The sequence below is a fragment of the Myotis daubentonii genome, chromosome 1 (assembly GCF_963259705.1).
Source record: "Myotis daubentonii chromosome 1, mMyoDau2.1, whole genome shotgun sequence".
NCBI lineage: Eukaryota > Metazoa > Chordata > Mammalia > Chiroptera > Vespertilionidae > Myotis > Myotis daubentonii.
The window spans coordinates 9554096-9573303 of record NC_081840.1 but is presented as its reverse complement, the minus strand read 5'-3'; the positions used below and the strand labels follow the sequence as shown (position 1 = coordinate 9573303).

Sequence of the window (19208 nt, the reverse complement as noted above, 5' to 3'; positions counted from 1 at the left end):
TTGCGTCCATCCGCGGTTGCTAGCGGACTCTGTGACCGTGGGCACTGAACGAGGTGGGCTTGCTTCGAGACCGGACTTGGAAATGACGCTCTGCCTGTGGCGAGGGCCCGAGATTAGAGAGGAAGGAGCGTTCCAGGGGGTTCTCCTTTATCCTAACGTCACAGACACCCCAGCCCCAGTTGCCCCTCACGGGCCTTGGCAGAAGGCCACTCACCCGGGACTCCAAGAGTAACGTAAATAAAACGAACCATTTTAAAAAACGAGATTATAAACGGGGTTCCCTGACTCACGGACCTAAGGATGTCCCGAGGAGGACGCGTGAGATGCCCTGGGTCTAGGGGGCACCGTCATGGCCCCCATGCTGTGGGTTGGAGCTCTTCGGGCGCCAGTTTGCTCTGCTCATGATGGTGGAATGGCCCGAGCAGTCCAGCCCTTGCAGCTGCAGCCCTGAAGGCCTCTGCCCCCCTCACCCCCCTTCTTAGGACGAGTCCTGAGCCTCCTTCTGACCAAACCGTCCCAGGCCGCATGGAGCAATCCCGCACACGGGGGTAGAATTCTGGGATCGGCTCAGCTTAGGTTGCAGGTTCCACACCCAGATCTGTAGAAACACTGGAGCCCCACATGGAAAGGGGGCGCTCTTGGGGGGTGCGATTTGGCAGGGAGACTGCCACTGTGCTCACCACGGGGACATGGCTGCTCTGCAATAGAAAGGAATGAGCAGGCTGTGTCTGAGAGCGAGCCCACCGCTCCTTGGGCCGGCAGAGCATCCCTGAGAGGGTGCTGTGAGAAGTGGCTTGTGGGAGGGCAGTGGGGGCACAGGGGGGGGGGGGGCGGGCCGTGCCAGCCCTGGGCCTGCAGTGTGCCTGGGAGTTTGACTGGTGCGTCTACCAGCACCGCCAGCAAATGCCGGAAAGGGGCCAGTTTCCTTCTGTTATGTTTCCTTCTATTATGAAGGCTGATGCTGCGGCCATTGACTATTTATTCCGCCTTTAAAGTGTTCAGGGTGGTGAGGAGAGAAGGGAGTCCACGGTTCCTGGGTGCCCGCCACGTGCTGGGCAGGAGCTCATCTCTGCCTGTTCTCCTTGAATGCTCCCCAGCTCCCTCTGAGACGGGTGGCATCGCCCCGGTTCCCAGATGGAGAAGGAAGGGGGAGTTAGGGGACTCGTCCAGAGTCACTCAGCTCACAGGTGGGAGAAGGGAGCCTGGAGCCCGCAGGCCTGCGTGGCTCTCAAATCCACAGGCCGGCAACTGTGTTGCAACCGTCTCCAGTTTGTGAGAATTCCACTGTCCAGGGTGTCACAGCGAGTCCCCTGGCCGATGGCGCTAGGCGTGGTGACAGCTGCTTCGGAGCAGGAGCTTGTCCTCCGTTACATGTGTGGTAGCCAGGGGCTTGGTGAGTGTAGAAATCTGAGGGCAGGGGGCTGCTCATGGACCTGCCCCGCGGGACGGAGGGCAGGACGGAGGGCCCGGGAGAAACAGGGCTGCCCAGCATCATCGCCGGCCTCCTCCTCACACCCTCCTCTCCAGCGGCTCGAGCGTCAGCTCAGTGCACTGCATACATGGTTTCCTCGCACCCCAAAAAGCTCCTTCGAGACAGGTGCGGTTATTCTCCCCGTGTATAGATGAGGAAACCGGGGAGCAGCCATGAAGGCTGAGGCCACAGCACGTGGCTTGTTCCGTGGGCTGTGCACCCTCACCGCCATTTAGAGATGAGTGCACGTAACCTTTGAGAGGGGGACCGCTGGACTCACCTGGCTGGCAAGTGGCTGAGCCCAGATTCCAACTGTCTGACCCCAGAAACCGGAAGGGTGGTCTCTATCACTTAAGGAAAACCTTTGAGGGGGGGGGGGGACTCTTTGGCCTGTGGATCCAGACTGGAGAGGATGTCCCACATGCTCCCAGGAGAGAACAAACACAGGTCCTTTCTTGGGTCATCTGTGCACGTTGGTGTCCCTCTGCCCTGCTCCCCACTTTTCCCCTCCCCCGGTCACCGTGTCAGGGGCCCTGACCAAGCCCAGGGAGGAGCCCCTTCTGGAGCCTTGGGCCGCATTACCCCTCGATGATGCCGATGCCAGTAGAAAGCCTTTTCAGTGTTAAGGGCACTTACAACACCATCACAGAAGCTGGGAGTGGCTCGGGTCCACCGAGCCGCCGGAGGCACAACTGGCTATGGGAGAGGGGAAGGCGAGGACGTGGCGTGCCCCTTTCTCTGTGTTCTGTTTTTAGCCTGTGCTCTCAAAGTAAGTAGGTGCCATGGTGATAGGTGCCATAGAAATAGGCCGAGCCGTTCCCATGGAAATGCACACGTGTTGGGGAGAATGGGGTTCTGCTGTGTTCTGGCTGCTGCCGAGGGCAGGACCCCAAAGGGCCCGACCCCCAGACCAGGGAAGAGGGCCACTCTAGGATGGCCTCTCCAGGCTTCTGACTTTCTCACTGCGATTGTCTGAGGCCCCCGAGGGCACAGCGTCCCTCCAAGGGCACCCCAGCCCTCCCAGGGAAGTCCTGAAGGCGCGTGGCCTCTGCCCAGCACAGCGATCACCCGCATTGGGAGCCCGGGACCCCCATCCTGCCTGGATGCGGAGCTGCCGCTGGCTTTATGCAGTGAGTGGGTAATACAGAGCCTTGGGGCGGGGACCAAGTCCCGAATGTTTTCAGGAATACTCGGAAAAGGAAACCGCGGAGGAGCTCAGCCAGGAAGCAGAGCAGGGAAGGGCCTCACCACACCCGAGATGGTGGGTTTCGGTCTGTGAGACCTCGGGCAGTAGACTCAGGCCTAGCTCAGCTATTTCCGAATGCAGTTTTCATGGACCGAGAGACCCTTAAAACAACTCCTCAAGCCATCCGTAGTATTTCCATAACCATCTCTGCATAACTGTTGATAGATGTATATAAATGAAGCTGGTCAAGCTTAGTTCGTTTTTATTTGGATGTAGGCCAATTACATCTTCTGAAATGCAACCCCTATATACATACACCCTTTAAACCTTAGGCCTAGCGTGGGAGGATGCCGGGGTCCAACCCCAGCGGGTCCAGGGGTTCCCCAAAGGTGTGGACGGAGTCGGCGAAGAAGGAATGTCACGGAGACAGCGTTCAGTTGATCAGCAGCCTAGCCAGGATCTCCAGCCCGGATCTCCAGAGAGGTTCTGTTTCGGATCTCCAGCGAGGTTCTGTAGCCATGTTCCCTCGCTAGGTTCTCCAGCCAGGTTCTGTCCAGGCTCTCCAGTCAGGTTCAGTGTCCAGGTTCCAGTCAGGTTCTCCTGCCAATCTCTGTAGTCAGGTTCAGTCCAGGATCCCTTGCCATGTTCTCCCGCTAGGCTCTGTCTCTAGGCTCCGAGGCCAGTCCCGGTCCAGGATCCTCTGGCATGCTCTCGCCAGCGAAGTTCTTCTGTCTCTAGGCTCCGTGTAGGTTCTGTCTTCTGATTTCTGTCTCCTGAGTTCTGAGTGTTTCTGTCTTGTTACAACTGTATTTATACCAGTTGATTCAATCCTATCAATCTCTATTACAAAGGTTAGGGCGTTTCTTATCTCCATTCCAGGGAGAAAAGATTATGTAGTTTAAGCATGATTGTTCGTAGTTAAAGGGATTAATTACCCGCCTGGCACTTAGTTGAGGGGTTTTATTCCCTCCCTAACTTCAGGGGAAAATCCCTACCTGGGGATTCAACCTTTCTCGGAGAGGTGACTTTGGTTAAAACACAGCGCCAAGAAGGTGAGCAAACATATTAAGAACCGTATGCCATATATGCCAGGTCCCTTGAAACAGCAAGGATGGACCGGCTCCCGGCAAATTCCCCCTTTTTTATTTTTTAAAAGCAAGCATTAAAAAGAAAAACCTGAAACGCTCTCTTGTATCCATTTTAAGAGTAGGATTGGCGCTTTCTGCTATTACCTGAGTCCTGATCTATCACCTCAGGGAGAGCTTGCCAATCCTGCACTTTCCCGGGGTGGAAAGGCTGCAGTGGGGTTAAGGATAAGGCTCCTTGGGCCTACCTTCTCCCATGCCTCTACATTTACCTTTCCGGCACCTTTCCTTCCTCAGAAAAGCATGGACGTATTTCTTGTATAAAATGTTCTGTCTGACTGGGAGTAACCTTAATTCCTCTGCTAATAAGCATATATGTTAAAAGATCAATACGGAGTCTTTTTTCTTTAGACTCAGTATGGCACATCTTCTTAATCTAAAGATCAATAGAGTCTTCTTTCTTTGGACTCAGTATGGCACATCTTCTCAATCTAAGTTCTGTACTATCCACCTTCTTACCCTACTTATCCTCTATAGGGAGGTCTGTAGCACCCTGGTGGAGTCCTATCCGTCCCGAGTGTGGGGTTCTCAATGGGGGGGGGGGGGGCTTACCTAAGGGAATCCTGTTCCAGGGGTTCCCAAAGGTGTGGACGGATTCGGCGAAGACTATCCACCCTCTTCCTACGGTGGAGTCTGATCCGTCCCGAGTGTGGGGGTTCTCAATGGGGGTGGGGGGCTTACCTAGGGGAATCCTGTTCCAGGGGTTCCCAAAGGTGTGGACGGAGTCGGCGAAGACTATCCACCTTCTTCCTACGGTGGAGTCCGATCCGTCCCGAGTGCGGGGCGCTTACCTAGGGGTCCCTGTTCGGGCGCCATATGCCGGGGTCCAACCCCAGCGGGTCCAGGGGTTCCCCAAAGGTGTGGACGGAGTCGGCGAAGAAGGAATGTCACGGAGACAGCGTTCAGTTGATCAGCAGCCTAGCCAGGATCTCCAGCCCGGATCTCCAGAGAGGTTCTGTTTCGGATCTCCAGCGAGGTTCTGTAGCCATGTTCCCTCGCTAGGTTCTCCAGCCAGGTTCTGTCCAGGCTCTCCAGTCAGGTTCAGTGTCCAGGTTCCAGTCAGGTTCTCCTGCCAATCTCTGTAGTCAGGTTCAGTCCAGGATCCCTTGCCATGTTCTCCCGCTAGGCTCTGTCTCTAGGCTCCGAGGCCAGTCCCGGTCCAGGATCCTCTGGCATGCTCTCGCCAGCAAAGTTCTTCTGTCTCTAGGCTCCGTGTAGGTTCTGTCTTCTGATTTCTGTCTCCTGAGTTCTGAGTGTTTCTGTCTTGTTACAACTGTATTTATACCAGTTGATTCAATCCTATCAATCTCTATTACAAAGGTTAGGGCGTTTCTTATCTCCATTCCAGGGAGAAAAGATTATGTAGTTTAAGCATGATTGTTCGTAGTTAAAGGGATTAATTACCCGCCTGGCACTTAGTTGAGGGGTTTTATTCCCTCCCTAACTTCAGGGGAAAATCCCTACCTGGGGATTCAACCTTTCTCGGAGAGGTGACTTTGGTTAAAACACAGCGCCAAGAAGGTGAGCAAACATATTAAGAACCGTATGCCATATATGCCAGGTCCCTTGAAACAGCAAGGATGGACCGGCTCCCGGCAGGAGGATTAAGTTTAAAGACCATGTGTTAGTAACTCTGCCCCTAATATCCACTTCTGTCCGTATGGGGCTCTATTAGATATATTCATTTCTATACATTTATGCTGCCAGATGGCATACTTCCTTTAGGGCAAGGCTGCGGCCCGCTGGCCGCAAGTTCAACGTGCTTGCGCTAGGGCAGGGGTCCTCAAACTTTTCAAACGGGGGGGGGGCCAGTTCACTGTCCCTCAGACCGTTGGAGGGCCAGACTATAGTTTAAAAAAAACCTATGAACAAATTCCTATGCACACTGCACATATCTTATTTTGAAGTAAAAAAAACAAAACGGGAACAAATACAGTATTTGTATTTGCATGTGGCCTGCGGGCCGTAGTTTGAGGACCCCTGCTTTTGGGGAAAGCAAGTATGCTTTTGAACTAAAGTATGTCTCTGAGACCAATAATTCTAAGAACTGACCATTGAGATTAATTTTACTCTCCATTAAAGCACAGGCTGAAAACAGAACACACATACCCCCAACAAAGGAATTTTTAAGAAACTTTAATAGTTACTACCACCATCAACTCATAAACTGCTGCCCAAGAAGTTACAGATTATGAAAATCATCCAACGGGAAGGCACTGGAGAAGCGTCTGTCTGGCATTTGGCACGAAGAGACGCTTTGCCGTCCAGTTCACGTACCTTCTGTGCACGCAGGCCGTGTGTGAGGTCACCACCGCTAGGCAAGCCCTTTCCCGGAAGGGAAGTCCATGGAGCCCCCAGCTCCTCCCACCAGGGAGCGATGCTCACAGTGACCTTGAAGTAGGCTTGTGGGTCATGCCGTTGGTGAAGCTTGCAGTGGAAGGGTAGCTAGACATTTAAGCAACTGCCTGGTTCCTCCCCAGGGAACCGTGTGGCTTGGCGTTTACTGTTAGTAGCATCATTCCCTTGCCTGATATCTGGGTCCATGTGTTACATCTCACAGTGAAGGGGTTTGGTCTGGCAGGGCATTGCAGAGCCTCTGAAATAAATAAGCAAACGTGCAGGCCCAGCCAACGATGAAACAGATGGGCTGGCCTTTGCGGCCCCTGACAGCGCATACCTTGGAGTTTTGCCAGCCACTGGGTTGGATTGCTGTATTGCACTGAGCAACCGAAAGCAGGTTCGCTTTGAAGATCGAGGCTCTCAAATAGTCCACGACTCTCTAAGAATGGACATTCACAGTCATGTTTGGCAGAAAGAGTTTTCCCCAAGTTTCACAGAGCGATCAAGTCACTGCTTGGCCATGTGAAGCACACGTACAAAAACCCTGCTTTGCCATGGAGTTAGGACAGGAGCCTGAGTCAGAGAACATTTTATATGTAATTCAAGATTCACGCCAACCCTGGTGTTGAAACTAAACTGTTAATGTGAATATACCTTAACCCTCGCAGTTTGATATTTTAATCTAGATTTTATTTTTTTATGATGGTAAACTATATATAACATAAAATTCACCATCTTATCCAGTTTTCAGCACACAGGTCAGTGGCAGCGAGTACACGCACATCGTCATGAGACCATCCTCACTATCCGTCTCCAGAACTTTTTCATCATCCCAAACTTAAAATCCGTCCCCATGACACACCAATTCCCCACACTCTCCTGTCCCCAGCCCTGGGCAACCACTGCTCCATTTCCTGTCTCTGTGAATTTGACCATTCCAGGCAGCTATACTAATAAAAGGGTAATATGCTAATTAGACCAGATAGACCGGGGGCTATCAGCCACAGTGGCGGGAGCTGAGGCAGAGGCAGTTAGGGATGATCAGGCAGCCAAGCAGAGTGGATAGGGGTGATCAGGCCAGCAGGGGAGCAGTTAGGGGCATCAGGCAGGCAGGCAGGCAGGTGAGCGGTTAGGAGCCAATGGTCCCAGGTTGTGAGAGGGATCCTGGATTGGAGAGAGTGCAGGCCCAGCTGAAGGACCTGCACTAATTTCGTGCACCAGGCCTCTAGTTTCATGCACGGGGCCTCTAGTTTCCTATAAGTGGGATCATACAGTGTTTGTCCTTTTGTGACTGGCTTATTTCACTTAGCATGATGTCTCCAAGGTTCATCCGTGCTATAGCATGTGTCAGGATTTCCTTCCTTTTAAAGGCTAAATACTATTCCATGATATGTATATACCACATTTCATTTTTTTCTGTTTAATTTTTCCATAACTTATTTCTTATCATTTTTAAATTTTGAAGCAATCACAAAGTGACAGGAAAGTTGCAACTTCTTTTTTCTTGAACTCTCTGAGAGTACGTTTTGCTGGTGTCCCCATCCTCCTCCCATACTTTCCTGCATTTTTCCCTCCTACCCACAACACAGCTGTCAAATCCAGGAAGCTAACACAGGTTCATTGCTACCATCGAATCCTCAGACTCCCTTCAAGTTTCACCAGTGATCACAATAGTGTCCTTTTTCTCCCAAGAATCCAGTTCAGAATCACTCTTGCATTTCATTGTGTTTGTTTACTCTCCTTCAGCCTGGAAGAACAGCTCCTCCATCTTTCCTTGACTTAACGTGACCTTGACACTTTCGAAGATGACAGGTGCTGTAGACCGTCCCTTGGTTAAGATTTGTCTGATGCTTCCTCATGATCAGATGCAGGTTATGCATCTATGGCAGGCATGTCGCTTTGAATGGCAGTGAGCTGGCCTCCTTCTTCCCCCCTACCAAGGATCTCATCGTTTCAATTTATTCCTATCCTAATGATGGTCACTTCGGGCACATGATTAAGGTGGTACCTACCAGGTTTCTCTAAGATAAAGTTAGTCTTTTCCTCTCTGTAATTAAAAGGCTTTTTACAGGGAGGTACTTTGAGGCTATGTAAATATCCCACTCCTCATTAACTTTATTTTTTTATATCCATATGGATGTATAGATTTCTATATTAGTTTGTGAATTATACTCAGTCCCACCATTATTTATTTTGAAGCTCATACGTCCCCAGTTTGACCAGTGAGAGCCCCTTCAGTCTGGATCCTCTCTATGTGGCCTCCTCCTTCTTGGAGCATGCTGCCACTTTCTGACCCGATAAGATGTTCCAGGCTCGCTTTCTGACTTCCTTGCCCAAGCTGTGGAATCAACCATTTCTCCAAGGAGTCTCAGTTCATTTGAATGGAAAATGGTATCTAGAAGCCAAGATATGCGCTGGATGTGCACATTACTCATGAAATGCTGCTGCCCCCAGGCAGAGCTAAAGGATACTGTTTCCCAGAGTGCGTGGGCACGCGCACACACACACACACATAGTCCTTACCCTTCGATATCACATGCCAGGTGCCGTTCCCGACCCTCTGAAGAACCCCTCCTTACCCTGATCAGGCTGTGACACCACAGGCCAGACCACCCTCTCTGGGGATGGATGCCCTCCTCACCACTTGGGCTCTGACCCCCTGCTTTGGGTCACCAAGGTGTCCATCCCTCGCCATGGATTCCTGCCTTGCTCTGCTCCACCTCCTGACTCTAGGACTGAACTTGTTTAGTCGGCTTTGACCACCATCAACTTTGGTTAAAAATACTTGTTTTGTTCACAATCCTTGCGTAATGGAAGCACTTGTATCTGACCTATTGAATCAACAATATAAATCAATATATAATATGTCCAGCATTGGCCCAATCTTTTGTCTCTGTTATAATGAAAAAATTTTTTTGAAATATTTATACAGTTAGGATACCTTTTCCTTACGGCAACACCTCTTTTGCAAATTTGCAATTGTGTCTAGGCTGCCACCAGCAACTGTCTTGGCAGTTGAACAACTTCCACCACAAAAATTAATGAGTGGAGACAAGGTCTGCACACCTCCTTGTTCTGTTCTTCCATGGTCATGCGCAAGACTCTGGGGAAGTGACATCTACAGACCAGAAATGGACTTTCCTAATATCGGGAAGTGCTTGTGCTTGTGAATAATGTGATCTTCTTGGTTTGACTATGAGCTTCAAGGAGATGGACTGTGTCTTCTGTTATTCTTTGTACCCGTCAAGGTCACGTCCTGCATACATACAAGATGCTTGCTGACCAGACATTTAAACTTCATTCTCCATGACCTCCATGACATAAATTCCTCCTTGAAACACTTGCTTCCCTTGGCTTCTGAGCCACCTGGTTTCCCTCCTACCTCCCTGGTTGCCTCATCTCGGTTGCTTTTGTGGGTGTCACTTGCTTTGCCCATCCCCCTGACCGTGGACATTTATTGGGTGCCTTCCCTGTGCCAGGCACTGTTGCAGGCGCCAGAGATATATCAAGAAATGGAACAGGTCAAAAGTTCTGCCCTGGTGGAACTGAAGGGAAACTGAAAACTTTCTCAGTGTGTGTGTGTGTGTGTGTGTGTGTGTGTGTGTGTGTGTGTGTAAGAGAGAGAGAGAGAGAGAGAGAGAGAGAGAGATCCCTTGTCCCTCCTTCACAAGAGCCACCTGGGCTCCCCTAAGCATGCTGAGGACTGGCTGGCCCAGCAGGGCACACGAAGGGTTAAGACAGCCTCTCTCCTGCAAGGGTCTTTTCTGGGAGTGAGACTTTCTAGATGCTCATCATCCTGGCCTGGCCTCCCCTCTCATCTGTCAGCGCCTCTTTGCCTGCCCTGCAGTCCATCCCCCACCTGAAGCCAGAGCATCCTCATAAATGGTGAGTCTTACCAAGTCACTCTGCTGCTGAAAACCGTTGTGATTTCCCATTGCTCTGGGGTTCCATCCAGGTTTTTTTCAGAGCTGGCCTCTGCTTGCCCTCTCAGCCCCTGTGCCCCTCCTCCTCCCTGTGGCATATAGGTCCTCTGCACAAGAAGCTAGTTCTCCCCACTGCTCCCTGCCTTTGCTCATGCTGTCCCTGCCTAGAGCACCCGCCCTCCCCACCGTCTGTGAGTCTGATCATTCCTCCTCCTTTCAGACTCAGCCCAGGAGGGCTCCCTCTGCACATGGCATCATAGTCACTGATTTACTTTCTGTCTCTCCCAGGGAGACAGACACGATGCTAATTATGTGGTTAAGGTCTGTCTCCAGGGAGGCAACCCCCCGCCCCGTGAGCGTGGGCTGTGGCTGTCTTCTCCCCCACGGTGTCTGCAGCGCCCTGGGCGGGAGTAACACACACAAGGGCAATGCTTCCGTGGTGCTAACCGTGGGCCCAGCCAGGAGTTGTTCCGAGAACCTCACCTGTGTTAGCTAATTTCATCCCACCGCAACCCAGGGAAGTGCATACTGTTATTAGGTCCTGTTTACAGTTGAGAAAATAGGCCCAGAGGGGTTAATGACCCCCTCCTAAGTGTAGGGACGGGTTTAGAATTCAGACAGTCTGCCCCCAAATCTGTGCTTTGTGCCATGATGCCTGCTGAATGCATGCATGGATGCTGGACTGTGCCGGAATAAGGCTAACGTTGTGATTGCTATCTTAGCAAGGGTGGGAATGCAGTCAGAGGGAGCTTGGGAGTGTATGGTATGGATGTACTAGAGTTTAGCTACACCTTTATTTAACTAGCATTTAACCAACCTTTGTTAGGTTGTTGCTATGTGGTTTCTATTACTCACATTGCCACCATGGGTTTGCATTCAGCCCACTGTTTGAGCACATCTGGAAGATGCGTTCCTCCAGAACTGGACTGGATTGGATTGGATTGGATTGGACTGGACTGAATTGGATTGGATTGGATTGGATTGGATTGGATTGGATTGGATTGGATTGCTTGGGTAAAGCAGAGGAATGACTTCCTAATGGTGGAGTTTCAGTCATCTGTGACAGGCATAGAGCAGATACTTTGACACTGGGCTTGGGATGTGTCAGATCCTGCTAAGGAACTGATTTTTGTGGGCCCCCTCTCTGGTATATTTGATGCTGGGGAATGATATTTGTGGATTTGATAGTTTGTTATTCTCTAAAGAGAAACGAAAGAACTTGCAGCAGAAAGGTGCCTTCTTAAAGTCCAACCAAGCCGCCCTAATGAGACCTCCCTGTCCTATCTCACTCCTAGAGTAAGACCTCACTGGACCAGGAGACACTGGGCCACTCAGCACCCCTCAGCAGTGAGTTCACTCGAGACCCTGGTGGAAAGCCTAGAAGTTCAGGGTTCAGTCCCAAAGAAACATAAAGGCTCAAGAGACTCTGGCCTCAGAATCATCTTGTTGGGGGGGCTGGTCCCCATTTTTCCTACTGAGGATGTCATTCCCATTAACGCCACACGATGGATAGATGGATGGGTGGATGGATGGATGGATGGGTGGATGGACATAGATAGGTAGATATTGATCAAGCAAGCATGACTTTATACTTGCTTTTGGATTTGGGCTCTACCATATACTAGTTATGAGACTTTAGTTAACTACTTTGACCTCCCTGAACCCCACCTTTCTTGTCTATAATGGGATTAATAATGTCTTCTTTGTTGGTGGGGGGGGGTGAAGAACCAATGGTTGTAAACCATTGAGGGTAAAGGGCCTGGCACACAGTGGGTTCTCACATATGGTGGAGGTTGCTACCGTTTCGTATATGACTGGGAATTCTCTGGTTGGTGTATTGAGGGCACTTCTTTGGCAGGAGCCAATGTACGTCATGCTCTGTTTGACCCCTGCCTTCAAGGGGATGATCCATGAGGTAGGAGATCTCAGCCTCTTTCCCTCCCAGCATGCATGTGGTGACATTCAGGTGCCTGGCACACTCCCAGCATGCATTTCACAGGGCAGGAGTCCTAGCTGCCCTCATTTATCTCCAGGCCAGGAAAGTAACAGGAATAACTGAGGTCCACTTGAATTTATATTAAAACAGTAGATAAATAAAGCAAAGGGAAGGCAATCATCTTCAGAGTTTAGTTTCTGGCTATTTGCAAAACAGCCCCCAGTTTATACCTACCATCCTATCCAGTAATAATGGGGGGGGGTGGAGCCCTAGCTGGTTTGGCTCAGTGGATAGAGCGTCGGCCTATGAACTGTAGTGTCCTCGGTTTGATTCCAGTCAAGGGCACATACCTGGGTTGCAGGCTGGATCCCCAGTAGGGGTCATGCAGGAGGATCAATTATTCTCTCTCATCCTTGATGTTTCTATGTCTCTCTTCCTCTTCCTTCCTCTCTAAAATCAATAACAATATATTAAAAATAAATAAATAAAAATATAATGGGGGGTGAAGGCTAACAGGTACATGTGGGGGGTCTCTCGTTTGATTGGGTTTGGGGTAAACATCATTCTTTCCTCCAGATATGCAGTGAGGACAGTTGTTAGAGGGGTCTGGCCATGTCCCCACATGGGTAGGGAATGGTTCTGTCTTGGACCTTTGCTGAGTGCCTGGCTGAGGTGTTAAGCCCTCCGCAGTGACCACGGGGAGCCATAGACATCCAAGAGCTTAGCCAGTGCCCGGCTGCTTGGCCCAGGAGCGAGGTCTGCTGGGCCCAGGCGGGCTCTGCCAGTCCAGCGGCAAGCTCAGGCTTGACCTGCCAACGCAGCTGCTTTAGCCTCAGCATCTCCACGGGGGCATGGAACCCAATCTCACCTGACCCCCCACTGTCCTCTCCCGGTGTGCCCACAGCGCTCGGTTCCTGCGCCTATTAAAGCATTTGCTGTCGGTATTAAATACATCGCTACCTCTTCCGGGGCACTGTCTTTACATTTCTGTTTGCTAGAGATTTTATACAATCTCAAATTCTTCATCAAACGGCCATGGCGGTTACGTAGTTTTCTACCGCTGATATTAGAAGTGAAAACATACATCGGTGGTTTAAAATCCCATCGGGCTCTCCTCTTTTAGACAGAAAGAGTTGTGGGAAGCCAGGCTTGTCCAGAGCCTTCCCTGTGGGCACTGCCTTTGTGCTTCCACCCATTCTACAGTCAGCCAGTCATTCAACAAACACTCGCTGAACTCCCACTTTTGCGCCAGGCACTGGCGAGGCAGTGGGTCTGTTTTGGTGAAGAAGACATGAGCTGTGCCTTGGAAGCCAACACAATGTGACCTCAATTTTGCTAACACGTTGAAGCCTCTTTTTCTAGAGTGTAAGTCAACTGATGGGATTCTTTCCTAAATGTAATCTCCTGGAGCTTTGAGACCATCTCTAACTCTTAAAAATTATATTTGTATTACAGTTGTACCATGAATAAATAATACAATCATTAATAAATAATAATAATACAAGAATAAACCGTTTCACGGTCTCACAACTGTAAACCTACTTTTGCCCACCCCTGTATTCATTCATTCGTTCACCAAAGCTCTGTGTCAGGCAGTGTCCAGAGTAGTGGCAGTAAGGAGGTATAAAGGAGGAAACATAAAATCTTTATCTTCTAGGACCCCTAAGTCTAAACGACAGAAGTCACGTGTGGACAGAAAACTCAGCCGCTGTCTCATTTGTGATCGGCACTCATTCATTTGTTCGTTGGGTCATAGTGTTTTGGGTGTGTACTATGTGCTTAGGCTGTGGTTGGCGCTCTGGGACCTGTGGAAAAGGCCTAAGCACTTGGGGTCTCCCCGGGGGTGGGATGGGGGTCCCGAGTCAAGTAGAACCTCAGGCCAACTGCAGTTCAGGCCACGGAATGTTCTGAGGGCCCAGGCGCCCAGCATGAGCCAGTGCACACCTCTTGGCTTCCTCCTAGAGGTGGAAGATTCTGAGCCAGTTATGAGGGATGGAAAGGCCTTCTGGGAGGGAGGGAGGGAGGGAGGGTAGGAGGACATTCCTGGCCAAGGGAAGAGCGTGAGCAAAGGTCTTGAAGTGTTCGGAATTTCTGGAGACTGAGACAGGAAAGGGGTGGGGGAGGGATAAGAACTTGCTGCAACTGATACACATCCCGGGGCTGGGCCAGGAACAGCCAGGACTGGACGGGATCGGGCATCTGATGGGGAATTTGTCACCTTCAAGGGAGCTGTGCTTTCTCATCTGTTCCCCTTCGTCCCCTCATCCAGACTCTCTGCAGCCCATTAAAGGATGGCCCGATGACCTTCACGATGACCTTCACACTCCACCCGAAGTCCTGCCCTCTTGCTGCCATAAGGAGTTTGATTCTACAAAAGAAACCAAACATCAGAAACATGTCCAGCACGATTCGGGGTGAGTGGTGCTAGATGTTTTAAAAAAGAGAAAAAGCCCAGCCCGTGTGGCTCGGTGGTTGAACATCGACCTGTGAACCAGGAGGTCACGATTCGATTCATAGTCAGGGCACATGCCCGGGTTAGCGGCTTGATCCCCAGTGGGGGGCATGCAGGAGGCAGCCGATCAATGATTCTCTCTCATCATTGATGTTTCTACCTCTCTCTCCCTCTTCCTTCCTCTCTGAAGTCAATGAAAATATATTTTTTAAAATTAAAACTAAGAGAGAGAGAGAGAGAGAGAAATTCCCTGGGTCATGAAGTTTTGGAGATACCGGTTGTGCAGGGCGCAGGAATCCCAGAGATGCCCAGCGTCACATGGGAGACAGAAAGTAAGAGCAGAATGCTGTCAGCTCTGGTCTCTACTTAGCTTCCCAGCAGAGCTGGCACGTGGGCCAGCCTCGGGTGTGAATACCTGCCCACAGGTGGGACTGGCACCACATGGTTCTGCTTGGTTGCCACAGCTCCGTAGGCAGAACCACCCACGGCCTCGGACGATGAGAGGGTTTCCCTCCCGGAAAAGTGCCCCCGGGTATGCAGCATGTTAACCTGGTTCAAATTCAGACCAGGTCTCCCTGCCTTGGTCTGATCTTCACTGGGGGTACCCAGCTCCCCACTGTCTCCCCAGAGTGACACCCAGGGCTCTAAAAGATCCTGCAAGAGAAAACATGTCAAAGTTGTCATTGACCCCAGTCGCAGCCAAATTTCATAACCCAGGGGGTGCAGGAATCCCATCAGACCATCAAGAGCCTTCCCCTCGTTTGTCGACCTCAAAAAGGCACCACTCACCCTCTGTTCCACGTCCTGTTGCTAATGGGGACTCTCCAGGGCCAGAGCGGAGATGGACAAAACCAAAACGCAGTGGCTCTGAACTCCATGCAATAATTAAAGAGGAAACAAAGAAGCTTTGTGCACGTCGCACCTCCCGGAGTTACGGTCTTAAAGGTCCCGTTTGCTCTCACCACAGCTTTGGAGGTGAGAAGGGGGTGGCCGGGGAACGCGAGGCCGCTGGGCTGGCCCAGTTCCCTTCCCCCTCATTCCAGCTTATTTTTGGAGGCTCGCTGGGCTTGCTTGAGACAGGCAGCTGGCTTCCTTGGGCTTTCAGCAGCTGGCAGCGTCCGGTTTGTCCTCATTTTGGAAGTCTGTCTGTGGCATTGGCAGGCACTGAGGATTCGCGATCAGGAGCTCCAGGCAGTTAGAGCAGGAGCCAGCCCCAGACTCTTCCCAGCAGACACCCGGCATCTGCTCCACTTCACCATCCCCGAGAAGGAAAGTGCCGGAGGTGGGGGCAGACCCAGCCTAGCGAGGCCTGGTGCCCCCAGGGACTCACAGGCCACCGTCTCAGGTCTGCATCCTGGCTGTGCCATGCACCAGCTGTGCAACCCTGGGAAATTCACTCCATCTCTCTGAGCCTTATTCTCCTCGTGTGTGCAGATGATTACATAGATAAATTGCTTGGCACAGACAGCTTGGCACATGCTAAGCACACAGAAAATATTAGCTGACAATATTATTGCGGAAAAGAATGTCCACAGGATGAGCGAGCAAGGCTGGCATGTAGGAGGACTGTGCCCAAGGTTATTTCTCCAAAAGAGCATAATTATGTTTTTCTTTGGGATGGTCTTTTTAAAGGAAATCCTTTTTTAAAATATAACTTTTTTTCTTTGTGTTTTTCCCCCCTCCAGTTATAGAATGATTCCTAATTACTGGGTAAAGTTTAGAATATGATTAGCATGTGGATGTATTTTCTGTTAGTTCTTTCTCTCTCTCGATTTATTTTTTAATTTTTTAATTCTTATCCAAGGAGATGTTTTCATTGATTTTAGAGAGAGAGGAAGGAAGGGAGGAGAGAGACAGAGAGAAGCATCGATATGAGAGAGAAATATCGATTGGTTGCCTCCGACCAGGGATTGAACCCAAAACCTAGGTATATACCCTAACCAGGAATCGAACCTGCAGCCGTTTGGTGTACGGGACAATGTTCTAACCAACCCAGCCACCCGGCCAAGGCTCTCATGGACTTTTTTACAAAGGGGAATATGCTGAACCTACTTTCGTTACCCAGTGTCATTCCTTTAATGATACAGCCCAAATAGCTCTTCATATCATAAAACATTTCTCCTGTATCATAACTTTAAATGTCTGTACAAGGTTCCATTGAGTGTAACTCCACCCCTCCTTCCTGAACACCTGTCTGCTAGGTACTGTACACGCAGGAATGAACTCGCAGAGTTCTCGTTGCGGTCGGGAGATTACTGCCATGTTACCCGAGGGAAACTGAGCCCAGGGTCACACCGCTGGTCAGAGGGAGACTCGGGATTCACACCTCCAAAGCCAAAGGCCTTCTCGTTCCAGAGGAGGGTGGTCGCCACCAGAGGGGGTCGGGGCAGGCAAGTGGGGCCTTCCTCTACGGCTCCGCTAAGACGTCTCTGGAGGGAGAGTCCAGGACTCTGTGAGCCGCTCAGCCGAGAATCTGCCCAGACAGAACACATGGACAGTCTCTTTCCCAGGAAGGACATCCAAGTGGCCAATGGAGCATCTGAAGAGACGCTCACTCATGCTCAGCACCTGGGCGATGCAAATAAAAACCTAGTGCGACGCCTCTGCACACCTGCCGGGGTGGCCGGAAGGCGAAAGGCCAGGAATACGGAGTGTGGGAGAGAGGATGGCGTGACCAAGAACCCACACGCCGCTGTGGGTGGGCATGCACATTGGTACCACCACTCTGGGTCTGCTTAGCTGTATGTACCAAAGCTGAATATGTACGTACCCTACCTATGCCAAGCAGGAGTATGCACATGTGTACCCCCAAGTGCATGTGGTAAAATGGTCGCGACGGCACCATTTGTAATAAGGCCACTGGAAGCCATGCAGATGCCCGTCGGCAGCAGTCTGGGCTAGATACCCTATGGTAGTGAATGCACCACACAGCCATGAGAGTGCACCGACTACGGTTCAACGCAGCAATATGCCTGGTTCCCCCAAACATGCTGTTGAATGAGAGCAACTGGACTCCCAAGACCCACACTGCACAATGCCACTCCATGAAGAACATCGTATGAAAAAGAGGCAAAGGCATGTGTGATGTTAGAGGTCAGGGTAGTGGGTAGTGGCTGCCCCTGCCGGGGGAGGGGTGTAAGATGACTGAAAGGAGAGCGAGGGGTTTCTGGGGTGCTCATCATGTCTGGTTTCTTCCCCTGGATGCTGGTTCCGTGGGTGTGTTCCTCCCCTGAGACCAGCGGGCTGTACGCTCACGTGCACTTTTCTGTGTGTGCGCTGGGCTGCAGTAGGAAGTTAAACTACGAAGGCTCTCCGAGAAGCACCTGACTGTGTGTGTTCTTTCTCTCCCCATACCCAGGGCCCCGACCGGCCAGTGTGGTGGTCCTGCACAGGGCCCTCGCCCCGGCCTTTGAGACGTTCTGCCAGGCCAACCGTGGCCCTCTGCCCCTGCTGGGCCGCAGCGAGCCGGGCAAGTGGGCGTTGCCTGCCCTGGGCGCCGACTCTGGCACCAGGTAAATACTCGCGTTAGCGGGGTTAAAGGTGGCAGGGGCCGATGCTGCAGCCAGGTGCCTGTCACCAGGGACCTCTGTCCAGCTTCGCAACCCCACAGGGCCTGGCACGGAGGCTCACTCGTGACTGTTACTCAGGAAGGAGATGCCCTCCCCCCCATCCCACTCCTACCGCTAGCCCCTGCCCCTGCCCCTGCCCCTGTCCCTGCCCCTGCCCCTGCCCCAGGTAAAATCTTTGGGATCACCAAGAAAGCCCAGCCCTGGAGAAAGCCCACTGGCACTGCCCTCCAGCCACGTCATCACCAAAGCCAGAACCCTGTCTGCACAGCACAAGGAAGAAAATGGTCCCATTGGAGTGACTTTTCCTGACACTATGTCTGGTCACCTCCAACCCCCCAGCCCTCTCCCCCAAGAGAAAACTTTGGGGAATGTTCTGCTGTTACCATGTTGTGGACTCCAGCGATCCCCCCGGGCCGAGGCCAGCTCACGTACCTTCCCCCTAGCACCTCCCATGCTCCCAACTCGGGGACTCGCAGAGCAGACCACTGAGCTGCCTCCACTGTTCCTCTGCCTAGGTTGTGCTTTCCTCCTTGTCCAGCTGGTGGACTCCTATGCATCCTTCAGGGCCCAACTCCGGCACCTCCCGCTTTGTGGGGAAGAATGACTCTCTCCCCTCCCTGTACCACTCCTCTACCTAGACTGTGAGCACTCACAGTTCTGATTCCAATGGAGTCTCACCTGCCAGGGTAGGATTTTGAGCTTCTTAAGGGCTGGGCCTGTGCCCTCTCCATCACCATAGCCCCATCACTGGGTCTGCGCCTGGCACGGAGGAGCGGTTCGGCAAACGGCTTTGGAGTGAATGAAGAACGGGCTTGTAACCAAAGTCTTTCAACCCTGCAGACGTTTCTCTAAGGAACGAGGAAGGCCTCGCCATGGCCAGCCCATGTGTCCTCTGTCCCTTCTGTCTGCGGGCCCTGCCTCGACAGCAGAGAGAACACCATTGTTTTTTTTCTTTTCTTTTTTAAAATATGTTTTTATTGATTTCAGAGACAGGAAAGGAGAGGGAGAGATAGAAACATCCGTGATGAGAGAGAATCATCCATCAGCTGCCTCCTGCACGCCCCCTACTAAGGATGGAACCCGCAATCCAGGCATGTGCCCTGACTGGGAATCCAACCATGACCTCCTGGTTCCTGGGTCGATGCTCAACCACTGAGCCACACCAGTCGGGCCACTATTATTTATT

At 51.5% G+C, this 19208-nt stretch overlaps 1 protein-coding gene across 1 annotated transcript in view; it reads left to right on the top strand.

The window, feature by feature from the left end:
* The window catches only part of DGLUCY (D-glutamate cyclase), a 69666-nt gene that overhangs the window by 10675 nt on the left and 39783 nt on the right, over positions 1-19208 (top strand). Inside the window, exons 2-3 of the mRNA XM_059688118.1 lie at positions 14271-14415; positions 17812-17965. Coding sequence (XP_059544101.1) covers positions 14301-14415; positions 17812-17965 — 269 coding nt within the window. The 5' untranslated portion in view covers positions 14271-14300. The remainder of the gene's footprint in view (positions 1-14270; positions 14416-17811; positions 17966-19208) is intronic.